Raw genomic sequence first — 17421 nt, forward strand, 5'->3', positions numbered from 1 at the left:
TTACTGAATAATTTTATTAGAACACAAATGCTATCTTCAGTAGATAGCAAAAAAGTATAAAACATAAACGCATACCAAAAGACTTTTCTCATCGATCTTTTTAACACCACAATTAGGCCCTAAAGCGAAAAAACAAACATCAAACGTTAAAATAAACCAAAAGCCTTTCCTAACACGCGTTCTGCTAAATGTAAGAATTATTTACTGTGATAATTTTATTAGAACGCAAATGCTATATCTTCAGTGCGTGTGCGCATTCAAAGAAGATGATGCAGGTCGTAATGGGTCTATATGGTCAAATACCAATCGCTCGTCGCTCAGCGATGGAGTATAAATTCAACTTAAAGATGAAGCCCCACTTTTGGTCCAGAGGATGATTTAAGGAAGCCCCATCATGCACTGTAAAAGTGTTATCACTAGAGTTTCAACTGCCTGTTTACTTTTCAAATCCCATTGAACTCTGTGCAAAAGATGTTGTTTTGGAATTGCCCGTGTGTCATTATTACTTGGTCGATTTCAGATCTAAAGTAATGTATGCATGAAGGATAATTCACACCTTCTGTAGATAACATAAAATGTGAAATCGACCAACTTTTTGAAGGTGTTTTTATTGTAAATATATCTGTCCAAATTCAAATTTAACCATGCACGTGTGTATGCAGTGGGCGGGCAGTGGTGTCATGTTCACTCACACATCTATGCTAACCGCAAGACTTGCTGGGAAGTGCTTAAATCATCCTCTGCTTTTGGTCTAAGTTCCTTAGGGAATTAGTCAAGGTTAAAATGTATCCATGTAAATTCTGTTCTGTCTATCATCAAAGTAACAGGTGTAAGTCAGTTCAAAGTAACAGGCTAGGTGTAAGTCAGGTTAAAATGTATCCATGTAAATTCTGTTCTGTCTATCATCAAAGTAACAGGTGTAAGTCAGTTCTTCGCAGAAGAACTGGCCAAGCGGGGCTTCGTCTTTAATAAGCATAATAATAAATCATTAAATGGCCGATAAAAGTGCTGAATGTATGACTTGACGTCTGTATTTTTAATGACCGACGAGCCGTGAATGATATGTTCAGCAGAAAACGAAAAAAAAAAGCCCAAACCAAACAAACGTGAAACATTAAGAATATACCCACGTGTTCTAATAAATGTATGAATTAAATTCTGTAGGCCTACTAATGCGCAGTAGGTCCTAAATGCTATCTTTAGTAGATAGCGAGAAAGCATCTTCTGAAGGCGCATGTATAGCGCGTTTTGGTAAAGTCTTGAAAAATATCTATATCACGATTTTCTATGGACGTTTATAACCCAAAAGTTTTTCTTCAGAAGAGAGAGATGCCACTAGGCTGTTTAAAAAATACTGAAGTCCGGGGTCCAGAAGCCTTAGGCCCCCGGCGGGGTTCAGGGGCAGCGCCCGACAGTGAACCAGGGGCGGAGCCCCCGGAAGCTCCTAGGTTTTAGCACTTTCAATTGGCATTGGTTGGCTAAAATTAGGGCCTACACGCTTTCCTGATTTTTCAAGTTAACAGAAGTAAAAGAATTCTTTTTCGACAGTTTTTGTTTTGTTTTTATCCCGAAGGGACGTTGATCAAAACTGTAGGCCCTTATAAACTTTGATAGGTAATTGCTTCGAAAGCTCTTTTCCTGTTCGTCATTTCGGTTGGTCCGAAAAAATAACCTCGGTGTCGTGTTTGAGTCGGACTTGTTCATGACTTTTCATGGCGTTCCCATATAGCTCAGCTCAACCAACACCATCTCCTCAAATGGTCTCGAAAACAGTTTTCAATCAGCTGACAGGTTCCAGGATTTTATATAAATTTTCTGAGAAGTAGGCCTATACCAAATGCATACAAAAGTAAAAAGTAGGAAACTACCGTGAAGTAGGCTATATAAAATTGGGCGAGCTTTCGGCCATAGGCCTTTTTCATAGCCATCACTGAAAACGAAACTTGGGGTGACTAACTAAGGAAAAGTTAGTTAAAACAATGTCAAGTACGACTAACCTGTAACTAATACGGCTGGACTGGACTAAACTATATGTTAGTAGGTCAGGATACACTAGGGACTTAACTATCAAAATATTAGTTCAACCTTGACCTACTAATATAATAAATTAGTTCAACTAGACCTACTAGAGCTTACTAGGGACTCTACTAATATATTGGGGTGTTCTACTAATGGGCTCTACTATCAAAAACGATGTCAAGTACGACTATTTTTTTTTAATAGGGCATTCTGTACTAATGTTCGACTAGTTCAGCTGACTGAACTAGTCTGTGGAACTAGCCCAATTCTAGCCCGGTAGAAGTGGTCGAAGATATGGAAACTTACGTTTTATTGACTTTTTTCCCAACCTTGTATTTTTTAATAACTTACAAACCGTTTTAGCATGGTTAGAATTTGAAAAACAGATTTGGCCCCGTTTTTTGAGCCCTGTTTTCTACTACACACGGCATGATGAAGGTTTCCACGAATTCGGCAGCCATGGCAGCCTCAACCATGCATGCACAAACCCACGGTCCATGATCATGACATTTGTGTTCCGATTTACAATCTCATTTCAAATTCTAACGGTTTGTAAGTTATTCAAAAACAAGCTTGGGAAAATGTCAATAAAACATACCTTTCCATTTCTTCGACCATTTCTAATGGGCTAGAATCGGGGCTAAAATGTCCATCTCAAGACGCTAGATGTGCTATGTCTACAGCTACATGTGTGAAATGTCGTCTAAGCTAGTAGAGACTAGCTCTACTAGCTTAATTTGTCATAAGAGTCATGTCATGTGATCAAAAGGGCGGTAAATTCAACTTTAGTACAACCCTTGGTACGGTCCACAATCATGATTCGTTCTACCAATTCGTAAAGCCAGAAAAGTTACTTGGACCAACTTTTGCGGTGCAACTAATTTTCACTTATTAGTAAAGTACCATAATTTGGCATAGTTCGGCATGTCCGTACTAACAATTTCCCTCACTGCATGCTGTACTAGCCAAGCATACTAGATGGACGTTTAGTCCGACATTAAAAACTAGTTTACCAGGGGAAACTAGTGGTCCTACTAAACAAAAGCTTAGTTCAGCTTACATAATACGAGTTTTTGTTTTCAGTGATATGATATAATACCAAATGCAACCTACAATAATAATTATTGTATTCATTTTTATTTTTATATGCTTTTCATTGTTCATGTTGTTTCAAATTCAAATAAAAAGAGCACAATTTTTTGTCAAGGACGGAAATAGGCGCTCAAATTGGACTCGCGGCTTTACAATTAATAATTTGCTACGCGATTTCCATCGGCGCATCATGACATACGCGACTTTTACGCTCGCGGTTTAAATGCGTTGAACAAATACGCAATCTGAAATGCGCTACGCGTTACGAGAATTCGTTTTGCAGCTTTTTGTTTCGAATAGGCCTAAATCAAATCATTTGAGGATTGTCAGGAAAATAATCTTCTAAGCTAAGCTGGGTCGATTGTTTTTTGTTTTAATTCATCGCAAGCATTCCATTACGATTTCGTAAAAGAACGAAATGTTTCCTTTCGTGAAACAAAAACCATGCCTTTCTTCAGGCTTTCGCTGTCTGTCAGCAAGGATGATTTGTTGCCTTGTTCTGGTGTGCCTGCTTCAAGAAAGCCACGCTGATCATGATGATCATCATGATGACCATGATTCAACGCCATTTCCGGTAGGTTCCATGGCATTGTTTGTTAGTATTTATTGTACATGTATGTTTCTTATATTATTTCTTTTTTCTGTAGGCCTAGTATAACTAATTGTTTAATGTATTAATTGGGCGATCTTTTCTTTTAGACCACCCGAGCTAATAGTAATAGGCCTAATATAAGGTTACAATTACGATTTTATCAAATTAAACTTTCGCATCATGGTTAAACATGTTTTTAGCTATTCAAACATACCTTTTATTGTCGAACAACTTAAAGCTTTATTTTGTTCCAAAATCCACGTTTTTATCGCAATTTTGTATCTTTGACCATGTTGACATGGCCGTATTTACCATGGGCAAGATGTGACCCGGGCCCAGGGACCACAAAATTGTCCTGTGCAAGTTTTGGACTAAAATATAAAAGTGCATAATTTTGCGCGCACTGGCCCTTTTATAAAATGCATAGTAAAACTCATTTGGGGCCCAAATGAGTTTTAATTTTGGGGTTAAAATTGAAATTTTTCGCGCGCAAATGACCAAGTAAAATCGTAAATTGCAATGCTTCCGCCGCAACTGTCGATCTTTAGGCCCCTAATTGTAAAGCAAAACTTCGTCACATCCAAATCATGCAAATGCCTTCTTTGCATCTTTGACAAAGATGTTTGCATTTTACATTGTAGTGTGTGTAAATCAATAAAATGGTGTGGATTTAACGTAGGTTTACAAAAACCGGTTTTCCATTCAGCTCTTTTCAGCGATCCTGACTTTTAGACCACCCGCGCTATATAGGGCTCAAATATTACTATTTCATCAAGGTTTAATATTCTAACAAGCTTAAACTAAAAGTTTCATCTTAGGAGTTTTTTGTCTCGGAAATTAAAAAATAATAATCCGAAAAGCAAGATACATAGGCCCTACCGTTTTAAAATCAGCATCACTTTCGAATTTCGCCACATGAAAAGATAATCAGATGGGTGAGAAGTGGCAAATAATTTGATAAATAACATTGCTGCATAGATTTCCATGCTCCGGCAATTTATTGTTGTTTGCATTTTCAAGCGTAGGCCTATTTTAGGCATAGGCAAAAAGGCACATGATTGTCAATTTACTGGTATTTATACAAGTTGCATCTTATCTCGACAGTTTCACAATGATCACCACAATGATCATCATCCAAGTGTCCATAAGGATCCAGAACATCTAAGGCAGCATTACCTAGCAAGGGAGCAGTTTGCAAGAGACTATGCCAACGATCCACTTGGCTACTACAATTACGACGAAGCCCATTACGCGTACGGGCTCGGAGAAGGTCATGAGGATTATACCCCGCACAGATTTACACCTTTGGGGGCAGCACTGTCGAATGGACCAGCGAGAAGAAAGAACGCCCTTAAGCAGAGATATAACGATTATTTCACTAATTTTGATGGTGAGTTTCTTTCAAAGAGACATATTACAATACAAATATTGAGAGGGGCATGGTTAAAATTATAGGCCCAAGGGGATCTCAAAACTACGCCTCGGGGCATAGTCATGGTTTTCAGATCACCGCGGGCCTATAATTTTAACTATGTCCCGAATATAAAAAGCAGTCAATATTTGTTTTATATACCAAATCTTAAGATTGGATTCTTGTCATTTTGTTTGGTTAAAAGCATCGCTTTGGGAAGAGAAATTAATAGTTAAATGCAAACGGCACAGATTGCAATCTGCGATTTCCACATAAATAGGCATATCGCGCGCGAAAACATTAACGCATGCGTAATATCCTTTTACGCTGGGAACGAAGCACACGCAGAACTATGCCCGGGGAATAGTATACAAATATTGACTGCTATGAGGGGCATGGTTAAAATTATAGACCCAAGGTGATCTCAAAATCATGATAGTCATGGTTTTGAGATCACCGCGGGCCTATAATTTTTTAACCATGCCCCGAATAAAAAGCAGTCAATATTTGTTTTATATACCAAATCTTAAGATTCTTGTCATCTGTTTGGTTAAAAGCATCGATTTTGGGAAGAGAAATTAATAGTTTCAATGCGAACGGCACACAGATTACAATCTGCGATTTCTGCGTGATTATAACGCGTGAAAACATCAACGCGTGCGTAATATCATTTTACGCTGGGAAAAAACGCGCAGTTTGATCGTGACGCACGTGACCGGTCCCTAGTTCATTTCCATGGACCGGTCCATAGTTCATTTTGTGGGCATAGTTAATTCAATGACTGCACTTTCAACCAATCAGATGACAGGAATCTATATATGAGGTATATAATTACTTTTGCGCTTTTAACCAATCAGATGGCGGGAATCTTTAGATGCAGCATACGAAAGTCTGCGTGGCGCATTGTAGTCTGGTAGAAGAAACTCAAAGAGTTTGGACAAAATGTCCTAAATTTTGAGGAGCACATCTTCGATGACATAATAATAAATACACATTATTTTTTTTTTTTGGTTTCAGATGAAATAGCCTTTGAGTTGCCCACGGACTGAAGAAGAACTGCTGGTTGCAGGCCATGTTAGCATCACGATATGGGTTCGGCCCAAGTTGCCACGAAGATGGCACATACTGCTCCAAACAATGCCATCAAAAGAGGTAAGACTTGGTCATGTGTAACGGATATTTTTCCCTGATCATCGTGCGCGGCGGTGCTGGGATTGGTAAAGTGACTTTACTCTCGTAATTGATCATCGCGAAGACAGCAAGAGTCAACGAAGGCCTGCTTTCCTTTTATTGTTCCGATGTCAATTAATTCATCATCAAAAAGAAAATTGATAACGATCACATGGCAAATTCAATGAAAATAAAGAAAATTACAATTAAAATGATGATTTTAAGTTTAGTAATACAAACACTCTTAGGTCTGTATGCACAAAAGAGTTAGAATGGGACTAATGTTAGAACTGGTCTAACTGGTATTTAGTCCCAGGAGAAAGGTCATTTTCCTTTACATTTGCTTAAGTTATTTTGTATTATTTTTGAACATTGCATTAAAATCTTTAGAATTTGCTAGCTACTCTAGGAAGGAAATAAGAGTAAAGGACCATTCCTGATGAAACTAAATTTCAGTTAGACCAGGTCTAACTTTAGACCCGATCTAACTCTTTTGTGCATATGGACCTTAAAGTTTAGGACACTAGCGGTAATTTAAGTTAAACCCGTTTCATTTAATAAATAATGTGCAACGAATATTTGGGTTAAAGTGAAACAAACTAGCGAATGTCAAATTAAAAACCCTACTTCAAAATTTAGATAGAGGAAACTATGGGCAATTTATTTAGTGTAAAATGTATGTTTATCATTATCATTCCTCTTTCTCTTTGCAGATGTTGGTGCACAGATGATCAAGGAGAGCAAACACAAACAACAGGTGGTCTCCATGACGACGGCTTCTACTTTGGGTTGCCAGCTTTGATGCTACAATGTCCTCACAACAAAAAATAAACTGATAATAATTGTATATAGTATCAGACTATAATTAATTAAAATGCCTAATGCAATCTAACAATCTATAATGATTTTTAATAAATGTTCATGAAAAGTATACCGATTGGAGTGATTTAATAAATTGTGTAAAGCATGTGGGTACCTGCAGTCTCCTCCGACACCGGTTTGATCTGCTCACTACAGTCGTCCACTTAAAGGAGTATTTCGTGATCCTAGCATCCTCTTTTTATGACATTTTTCAGTAGATATCCACGAAAGAAGCTTATTCCCAAAATTTCAGTTGATTCCGATTGTGAGTTTGCGAGTTGTGCATGATTATGTGTATTACGCTGCTCCATAGACAATGTGTTGTAATTTCGTTCTAGTATACCAGAACGAAATTCAAATTTCACGATATCTTTGATAAAGAATTTATTCTGCAAGAAATCTTCTGTACATAAACATTATGCAGCCAGAGGTTTCCAATGATATTAAAATATCAACTTTTTTTTGAGAAAAAGTGGGGGACGATGCTGTGGATCACAAAATGCCCTTTAAAAACACCACAAGTCTTTCTTGATTGGCTTATTAAATATGTGCTCTTATATTGCCACTTTTGGATGGTTTTCAATGGTTCCTTGTGGGTTTTTGTTGGTACCTGACTCCACCCTATTGATAATGCTGATAGAAAGTGAAAAAAAGTGAAGAACACAAAGGACTATTGGATCTATTGCTTTGTATTTTATTCACAAGTATCTGACACTTGAGGGAGGAAAATGTAAAAAAAACTATTATTTGTGCTCTATAAAGCAACTCACAACATGGTGACATTCAAGATGCCTGCTCTTTAATTTTGACTGCACAATTACCAGTATAGTCAGAAATACTGTTATAGACCTAATAAATTTTTTTATTTGTTTCCCGTCCAACTCCCTCCTCACTTTCTGGGATCAGTCCATATTTTTTTTTTTTTTCAATCTGCCTATGAAGTTTTTAATACTTTAGTAAAATGTTAATGCTGATAAACAAGTTGATTAGTCAACATGAATCACTTGCAAGCGGTTTTGTGGAACTCTAAGGCATCTAACCCCTCATAATCTTAAATAAAAAAAGGGACTCTATTGTTTTCCTGACAGATGCTGAAAACTACTAGCAATGTCAATTCTATGTGAAAACTGCTGGATTTGTCAATTTTGCAACAAAAAAAAACACCTCCCTCCCTCATGCCCTTCTCAATTGTCTAAAAAGGTGGGGACTTGAAACAAATTTTAATTCTATGTGGCCTTCAGGGCCAACCTACTTTATTGATGTGCGCAGTAACAAAAGCCAAATAATTTCCACCTAATAAAAGCCGAACAAACTTTAAGCTAAAAGTTAGTCAAATTACACATGTCAGTGCTGTCTGACATTAGTTGAAACTTGGTCATCATGTGTCCAAATCTGGTGGTGCTTTTTCATCAGCGCAACACTTCTGTATCCTTGATCCAGATCTGAAGGTCACTGGGAAATACATGTAGGTTAAGATGCCGCAGAAGGTCTAAGTACATACCAATGATGGCTGCATAATCAATATGTTGTCCAGAAGCACAAGCAGAGAGATATTGCACTATAATTTGGTTCATCTCAAGTTTGGTAGTGACATATGTGCATATTTCCCGTGCCGCAGTATCAAATCGCATGTGTAAAGTTAAACGCCCTAAGTGTGCACACACGCGTACATGAGCGTTTTGTTGGCACGCTTGTAGCGCAACCGCGAAGAAGCATTGACGTCATAACCAAACTTGAGGTGAACCAAATTATAATCATGCTAACGTTTAACACACTGTCATAATCTGTTCTGGTTGGAAAGTCCATACAGCAATGATCAAGTTGAGAAGGCCTGTCTCCATGACAACCTTCACATGGTCCACTCTGACAGTTTCAACTAAAGGCCTCCTAGCAAACTCTCATGTGTATTTTGGCAATTACTGCATGGAGAAGATCCACCAGGCGATGTCAGGGAGCATCTGGATCTGCAGGTGAAAGAAGAACGGTGACAAATATGATGTAAACTTCCTCTAAATGCTGATATCCCCAAGGATTGATATATATAAACATACAAAGTGTGTCGATAGGAAACTCATGTACGATCTGACAGTGACTTCATACTTTGGAACATAAGTCTTGATATTTATGTTTTACTACTTAGGCTGTGGCAGCATCATTTTTCTGCTATAACCACAGAATTAGAGAAGGAGAACCGGGACTCCCTATACCGCCACGTATAATCACACTGTCAGCTATATGGGGAGAAAATTGGGGGTATTTCTATACTTTGGTTCATCTCAAGTTTGGTAGTGATGTATGTGCGTATTTCGCTCTCCGCAGTATCGAATCGTGCGCATACAGTTAAATGCGCTGAGTGTACACCCACGCGTACAGAGGCGGTTTGTCGGCACGCTTGTGGCGCAACAGCGAAAAAGCATTGATGTCACTACCAAACTTGAGGTGAACCAAATTATAGTGAGCGATTTTCCACTCCCCATAGACACTAAATATCACTCGCTGCGAATCTCCCAAAATCAGCCATAGATACCATTTTAAAACCAAAGTTCTACTTCATTATACTAGTGGTGGGTTAAGGAATCCTGATGTTTCAACTTTCTTAGGGAACAGGCTTATTTGATGCAGTATCTCTTGAGCATTTTGACACCATTTTCATCCAAATTGCCCCCCCCAATATTTTGATAAACGGAATGGTCCATACAATCATCCCCAATGTTGATGCCTGTATATGGAGTTCTGACCAAATTAACCTCATATCTGGCCATTTTAGCCAAAAGAGTGCCAATTTTTTGTACAACAAACTTATATCGCCAAAAGGTGCTATTTCAAGAAATTTTTTCCAACCCCATCCCCCCAATGTCAAAAAGTAATCTACGCTACTGGAAATAGGAGTTATAAGGGCCTGATATCCCTCCAGACCTATACTCTGATCAGCTAATAGGTGGGACTCATAACATTGTGGATTGATGTAGAATGGTGTACATACAGCTGGGCGCAGCACCTAAGCGAACTAATCTACGCTACTGGGAATAGGAGTTATAAGGGCCTGATATCCCTCCAGACCTATACTCTGATCAGCTAATAGGTGGGACTCATAACATTGTGGATTGATGTAGAATGGTGTACATACAGCTGGGCGCAGCACCTAAGCGAACTGCGCTTTGTGTATTGTGTGACTTTAGTAAATTTACACAGGCGTTAAGTTGTTGACCTGCGCAGTAATAAAAACCAAATAATTCTCGACTATTACTAGCTCATAGTGTACATTATATGCAACTCACAATAAGCAAGATCATGAGGATGGTATCTAATATCCCTGTGTACAATCTAACTAACAACACATCAGTCAAAAACACTGTTAAACTTAACTTAAAAATAGTCAAATTACCTAAGTCAGTGCTGCATGACATTTGGTTGATCATCATGTGTTCAAATCTAGTGGTTCTTCTTCATCAGAGTCAAACTCAACTTCTTCATCCTTGATCCAGTTACCACTGTGATCCCTCTTCCAGCCAGAACTGCAAAGATTCGGTACAAGAACACAAGGTAAGGAATTTAGCAGTTAATAAAAAATGTCTGCAGAGTTTGTATCATAGATGAATAAATAAACAGATAGGAATGTTCCATGCCTGTGCCCCCCTAGGCGTATTAGAATTCAGCTGACGCCGGTACAGCGTTCAGACCTGGCGACAACGCTTATCTTTTACGGGCAAAGTTTCTTTTGTGCACACTCGCGCTGTTTGTGCTATTTTTGAGTTTGCTCATGCGGTATCTGACTTTAGCGTCGATCCCCATGGGCAACATGTCATGTTTCTGCCGTATGGTTTGTACACATTGGGCAATTCCATTTGAAATCCATACACCCCTTATATGGAAGACATGACCTTTATCTCCCACACGGGGGTGTGGACTTCAAATGGAGTCAACCATTCAGGGAACCCACAGAGGAGTAAGATAAGACAGAGCGCGTACCACCAGTCAAAGTCCCCGTGTATTGTATGGTACCAGTTCTCGCATATTCATGAGGGCCGATTGTTCGATCGTGCTGTGTCAAACAATCACGCCAGCGCTGCGTGCCTTCGCGTCGAGCGTTGCGTGATTACGCGATAGACCATGAAAATACGCGGTAATTGCGTAGCAGTCTCGCCTGTCGCATTTCATGGAACAATCGGCCCTCATTATCGGATGAGGCGGAGACTTTGACTGGTGGTACGCGCTCTGTCTTATCTTACTCCTCTGTGAGGGAACCCCATTCAAAATTCACACCCCCTGTGTGGGAGATTAAGGTCAGGTCTTCCATAGGGGTGTATGGATTTCAACTGGAATAGGCCATTATGTCATAATGAACTCTCCTAGCTGTCTGCTAAAATTAAAGACAAAAATGTTTTTCCAAGAAGATTGCTCTAAAATCAACTGAGTCGTCTTTATCGTAAAAATTATGTAAGACATGTACGTCTGAAAATTATTTTGTCAAATAATAAGAAACAGTTCCTGAAGATATTATTTTTACAAATACATTTATTTTTATTCTGTTGCAAGTGAGACAAATTGAAACTTGGAAGCGGAGTCACTGCCGCCTTACATGCAACCATCAGTGCCGGACGCAAGCGTAGTATAGTGAATTGCACACATTTATTTTCAGTAATAGATTTAACTCCATGTTTTGAACTACTGGAGATGTAACAAAGAAACCTCCAATTTTAATTGTTCTCACTTGGATTAGAATAAGTATTTCTAAATAATTTTTGTGATATTTCCAAATTTATATATATCACAAATTGGGATTCTATTGCAAAATTCAACAGCTAACACAAAAACAACTTCACTCCTGACTTTTCTCACAAAAGCCTTTCAAAAGCTTGTTCTTATCTGTAAATCAGTTGAAAAGATTTGATTGACAGGAGAAAATATTGCCATATATATCTTCTTGAACTTGGATAACATTAAAATCTTTCTCACCTTGTAAGATGCAAATGATGCTGTAATTCTTTCCGTCTTTTCTCAGCTAACGAAGGGTCGTCTCTTGATGAGTGGGCAAAGCTGGGTATCCCTGTTGATTTGTCATTCTTAGGTTTCTCTGTAGAAGAAATATAAAATAAAACAAACAAATTATGGACTAAAAATAATACAGACTTACAACATGACTGGATAAAAAAGAAAAACAAGTTAATCCTGATCCTATGTAAAATATGTCTATTCACCCCTTTGACTTCATTGTCGCAAGTCAACAATTGGCCCTTTGCACATATCCGCCGTCTTGCTCCCAAAACGAGATTCTCCCTGCATTTTTGTTTGTCACAGTTTTCTAAAGTTTGTTCGGCTTATATAAGCCGGATAAAATAAGACTCATAACACCGGGTATTGATATAGAATGACATGCACGCAGTTGGGCACAATGCTTACGCTAGTTGTGCGTGGCGTAATGTGTGACTGCTGCACGCTTACATGTGAATTTATGTGAGCGTGAGTTGGGACTTTATTGACTCGCGCAGTAACAAAAGCCGAATAATTTCCACCTTATATAAACCGAACAAACTTTAGCAATGCACCAGAAGTCTTTTGCAAAATGTATGCGGTATTTAAGCATGCATATGACAGGTGTACGCATACACAACACGCACTTCGCGTGTATAACCTCATTTTGAGATGAATGAATGTTAGCTAATATTGCCCCAGGCAACGTCCAGGGTCAATTGGGTTCAATCTTCATTTTAATACTCACCAGTTTTGTTACCAATCAAGGCTTGCTGCACCTGATCTAATGCTGTGTTCTTCTTTGCATCCTTCTTGAGTAGCTCCTTAATAATATTAGTCTGTGCTATATCCTCCTGATGTTGCACCGAGTCTGAAGGCTTTGTTTCCTTGGCATGAGTCTGCTGCACGACATCCCGAACATTAGCTGTTTGATCTCTATTGCTGACAATGTTACTTTGCAATCCATCATGGGTTTTTGAATGTTTACTTTCAGCACTACATACATCATGAACGACTCCATCATCGCCTGACTGCTTCAACAATGCACTTTTAGGTTTATAATTTTTATGCAATGCTATTGATAGTAAAGCTGGACCCTTCATGATTGGTTTATTATAATTTTTTTGTGAAGTGGTAGAAGTTTGTTTCGATTTTGGCACATATGGTTGAAGCTGTATTACTTTTGGTTCGTCATCATTCGCAAATAGTGATTTTCTACCAGCGATAGATGTTTGTGCTTTATCTTTGGCTGTAACACCAGAACTACTCTTGGATCGGGTAGTACTGGGTTGGGTGTTGCCAGGTAAACTACTAGAAGGTGTTGCCTCAATTTTAGTTTGTGTACCAGATTGTGAGGATGCTGCTGGTGTAGTAAGCTGCAGGTGTTGTCTTCTCATTGTTTGAAAGAATAACCCCTTGTTTTCATCGCTGTTATTTCTGTAATTTTTGTATAATAAGGATAAGGTGTTTATATAAATATTAAACCCATTTGGCAGAGTTATAACAAGTCATGACTTGTGATTCAAGGGAAAACGAGGTGCCTGACCCTAGTCGAGATTGATTTGACCCCAATGAATTTGTATAGTGAGTAGTGACACAAGTGACTTGACTCGAGCTAAAATAGATTTCAAATGACTTGACTTAATCTGTATTTTTGATGACTCATTACAACCATGCTATGGATGTAAGTAAGTTCTAATAATGAGTTCTCACAATGTGGTTGAAGTGAGCCTAGCATATTATGACAACTATTAAATAATTATGTAAAAGTATAAAACTCTTTGATTGCTCAGCGGTACAAAGACGTATGTCCATTACCTGCACTATATGCATGACTGCATCTAGAAAACCCAAGGCTTAGAAGCACATAGATGCTCATCAGCCAGAGGAGGGTACTATTATACTTTGATCAGCTCGTAATCAGCGGGCCTTATAACATCGCGGATTAATATCAAAATATATTTTATTTTGAGAATTTTCTTATGACATTTCGCCAGAAGCATCTCAAATTATTAATTCAAGTCCTATATTTTGTGCAAAATTTAGACCAGACAGGGCAACAAATTCCACTCTTAACATGGGTCTACTTTTCGGCGCAGTGGTAAAAGCCTAACATTTCCCGCCTATTACGAGCTGATCAAACTATACAAACATCCTGGCTGAACTTGATTGGCAACCATTAGAGACTCGATGAAAGATCAAGAAAGTGTCTATGCTCTACAACAAGATCCGGCATTGGCTAGTCGGCTTGGACTTGGAAGTCACTTTGTCCACCAAACCAGAGAAACCAGTGAGCGGGCGCAACAAAACGTTTCACGGGGACACATTCTTTCCATCTATCATCCCTATGGACCAACCTGTCTGCAGCAACTGTATGCCACTATCATGAATCAAGTCAACAAGAATTCTAAAACTAAATTTCAATTTAATCTGCACGTCAAGCCCAGTCATGCTCTTGCGGCGATGTTGCATCTACATGAGGAGATTCTGCTGACGACAACAGATACAGATTTATTTGCAAGTCCTAAATCCACCACATCAATGAATGATGAAGATAGATCTCTTACAGAGATACACCTCCTGCATCTTTGACACAGGTGATGCTGCTCCAACAGTCGCAGGTCCAATATCGCACAGCATTTCAAAACGGCAACACTGCTGATGAAGTCAACCGATGGTTGATAAAACGTCCAGAAAAACATAAGTTTCAACTGGTCTTGTTCAGATGAAATTCTCAATGTCAAAGATAGATCTCTGACTGATTTAGCTTTCACAAAATAGTACTAACTCTCAAATTACTTAAAACGAGTCACACCTTTGTACGGTACTGCTATGCTGAGCTCTACTCAGATGCACTGTGGCTAATGGACTCATCTCTTTGCACCACTGAGCCCTATACTATCAGCTTAAAAACATACGTCTTTGTCAGTGTTCGATTTAGAGGGGTTTTACATGCACAAATGCATGTAACTTTGGCTCTGTGCATGTAGAATTTTGCCTGTGCATGCAAAATTTTGTGTTATTCAGCCCATTTTGAGGAAAAAATCAGTGTTGTGCATGTAAATTTTATTTTCTAAATAAAACCCTGGTCTTTGTGCCACTGATTGTTTAATGGTTTAGGAATGTGGGGCCGTAGTGGTCAGTGACAACCTGTTAAGGCTTGTGGATCAGCGTCTAGGCATTGTGCCTGTGTATAGCGCATTCTTAGTCAGTGGGAGTGGTCTAGTTCGTAGACACATTTCTGATTGGACAATCGCATGATTTTGGGTGCCGTCTATCAGGCCGTAGACGACCCCACGCCATCATGCGTCTTGATAATCGTAACACGCTGGCGTGTAGATGTCTTGGCGTATGTATCGCGCTGGATGCGTGAGACTAGTGCGGAATACGCGAAGCGCTAGTCTACGCGCAACAGAATACGTGAAGTTGTAAACAAGTTTCGTTCATTTTATAATGAGGGAGTTTTTATGACGGTAACTTAGTTTTTGCTTAAAAAATTGTTTATAGTTATTAAAATAATATTTAACTGACTAAGAATGAGAATAAGCGACAGGAATTTTTTTTTGCCTATCCTCTACCTATGATAGGCGACAGGCAGGTCCAATATTTTTATCGTAGTCTGATGCGCCGGCATTCATTACTCAAAATATTGGACCTTCCTGTCTTCTATCACACTGTAGAGGATAGGCAAAATAAAAATTCCTATCGCTTATTCTCTAACTATAAATCACTGTGCTTTTTTTTATTCACAATAAATGATAAAAATGTCACTAGAAGTGGTTCAATCTGCCGTGACACAAAACATGTGGTAAAAATTTGACATCATTTTTATTTTTTGCTTTTATTCATTGCTTATCAATGTCAAGGATATTTTACACCATCTACTGCTGAAACAGGTCCATTACTAGACAGCCAAGCTAAAGCCGAACCTACCTAGTTGAAGCATCATCCGCCTTGGCATGAGTTGATTTGGATCTGCTGTCATATGGAGCAGCTTTCAGTAATGCATTTCTTACACCAATTTGTGTTTTCTGTAGAAGTGGTGCTTCAATCTGCATAGGATATAAAAAGGAAATGGCTATTATAGTGGGTTGTTCATGAAACACAAATATTGATGAGATGCCGGGGGCCAGGGCAGGGTTTTAGCACAGAATTAGAGAAGGAGAACTGGGACTCGACCGCCATCTTGATACAGGCATGTAGCAAAAATTGGGAGTATTCGGTTTCCCTCGGAATGTGCTTGAGGCATTTGTTTTCGTGCGACCTGCACGCGAGACTCGCGAGTAACAATACGTTTCAGAAGAGATGCAGACTTGTTTTCGTTCGTCTCCGCGCACCATCGGCAAGGACCCGAAAGGCCGCAATTTTTTCCCCATAGCTGACGGCGCGATTGTGCATGGTGGTATAGGGAGTCCTGGTAATTCTGCGGGTTTTAGGTAAAATCAAATAAAATCATGCAATTTTACTTCCATAGGCCAGGCTCTTGTATTTACACTTTCACATTACACTTTGTGTCACCTTGAGTTTTGTATGGCTGCGCCACATGCATGCTCACAGACCACCCTTATATTATGCTCTGCAGGATTAGGTTATAGGGGAGGACATGGGAGGAATTTCCCCCTTGAACTTGAGCTTTCTCCACATTGCCGCCTCCCACCCACCTGAACAAAAAATCACTGAAAATCACACTATATTTGGGGCAAAATATGCTAAATGTTCTTATTCCCCCCACAGATTTCACTTTGCCTGCACCATTCCCTCCTCACAGAAAAGAATTCCTGGTGCGACCAAGTTATTGTGCAATTCAATACTGTGACCAGCGCAATCAGTGTCCGAAATAAGGAAAATATGGAGGTTATCCCGAGGATAACTAAAGCATGAATTCTGCTTGTCCTCAATACATTTTGGTTGTTCCCAAAATGTGTCATACTTTTGGAGGTAAAATATAGTGGTTGTCCAGGGGATAAGTACATAGCTCAATATGGTTGTCCCCAGTGATTTTTGGACAAGAGGACAAGAGGATAAGTGCTTATTTCGAACACTGAGCGCAATATGCTCGCTCCTACATCACTACTGACCTCTAAGTATAATAGTGGAATGATTTGGTGGTGCTAATAAGGCCCCTGCAAGAATCCAGGACCTGATTTCTAACCTTTTTTGTTTCTCCTGTCTCTTGTCTTCGCACGGCAATCTCCTGTCTTCTCTTCTGCACCTCTTGTGCAAAGTTACGTTTACGGGTATGATGAATATCAAGACCTGCAATAAAATCAAAATAAAGTTTATCAGTCAGCTTGAGCATTTTGTT

The 17421-nt window shown here is 39.0% G+C and overlaps 1 protein-coding gene and 1 long non-coding RNA gene across 2 annotated transcripts; one reads left to right on the forward strand and one right to left on the reverse strand.

Annotated features, from left to right (window-relative positions):
• The first annotated feature begins 4816 nt into the window (after positions 1 to 4816).
• LOC140166064 (uncharacterized) lies at positions 4817 to 7693 on the forward strand. Its single transcript, XR_011860807.1, has 3 exons — positions 4817 to 5093; positions 6132 to 6266; positions 6998 to 7693. It is a non-coding gene; the product is annotated as an uncharacterized lncRNA (long non-coding RNA).
• A 130-nt stretch (positions 7694 to 7823) lies between these two features.
• On the reverse strand, positions 7824 to 17421 carry LOC140166062 (uncharacterized). Its single transcript, XM_072189443.1, has 6 exons — positions 17269 to 17421; positions 16050 to 16168; positions 12865 to 13553; positions 12102 to 12219; positions 10531 to 10660; positions 7824 to 9109 (listed from the first exon to the last, which is right to left on the reverse strand). The coding sequence occupies exons 1-5, from the start codon at positions 17413 to 17415 to the stop codon at positions 10564 to 10566; spliced, it is 1170 nt and encodes a 389-aa protein (XP_072045544.1). The 5' UTR covers positions 17416 to 17421; the 3' UTR covers positions 7824 to 9109; positions 10531 to 10563.

The sequence above is a fragment of the Amphiura filiformis genome, chromosome 12 (genome assembly GCF_039555335.1).
Source record: "Amphiura filiformis chromosome 12, Afil_fr2py, whole genome shotgun sequence".
Classification (NCBI taxonomy): domain Eukaryota; kingdom Metazoa; phylum Echinodermata; class Ophiuroidea; order Amphilepidida; family Amphiuridae; genus Amphiura; species Amphiura filiformis.

Coding starts and splice junctions, on each gene's coding strand:
- LOC140166062 (XM_072189443.1), bottom strand. CDS start 17,415: ATGCTCAAGCTGACTGATAAACTTTATTTTGATTTTATTGCAGGTCTT. Junction 16,169..17,268: donor AGACAGGAGAAACAAAAAAG/GTTAGAAATCAG, acceptor TATCCTATGCAG/ATTGAAGCACCACTTCTACA. Junction 10,661..12,101: donor CATCATTTGCATCTTACAAG/GTGAGAAAGATT, acceptor GAATCTTTGCAG/TTCTGGCTGGAAGAGGGATC.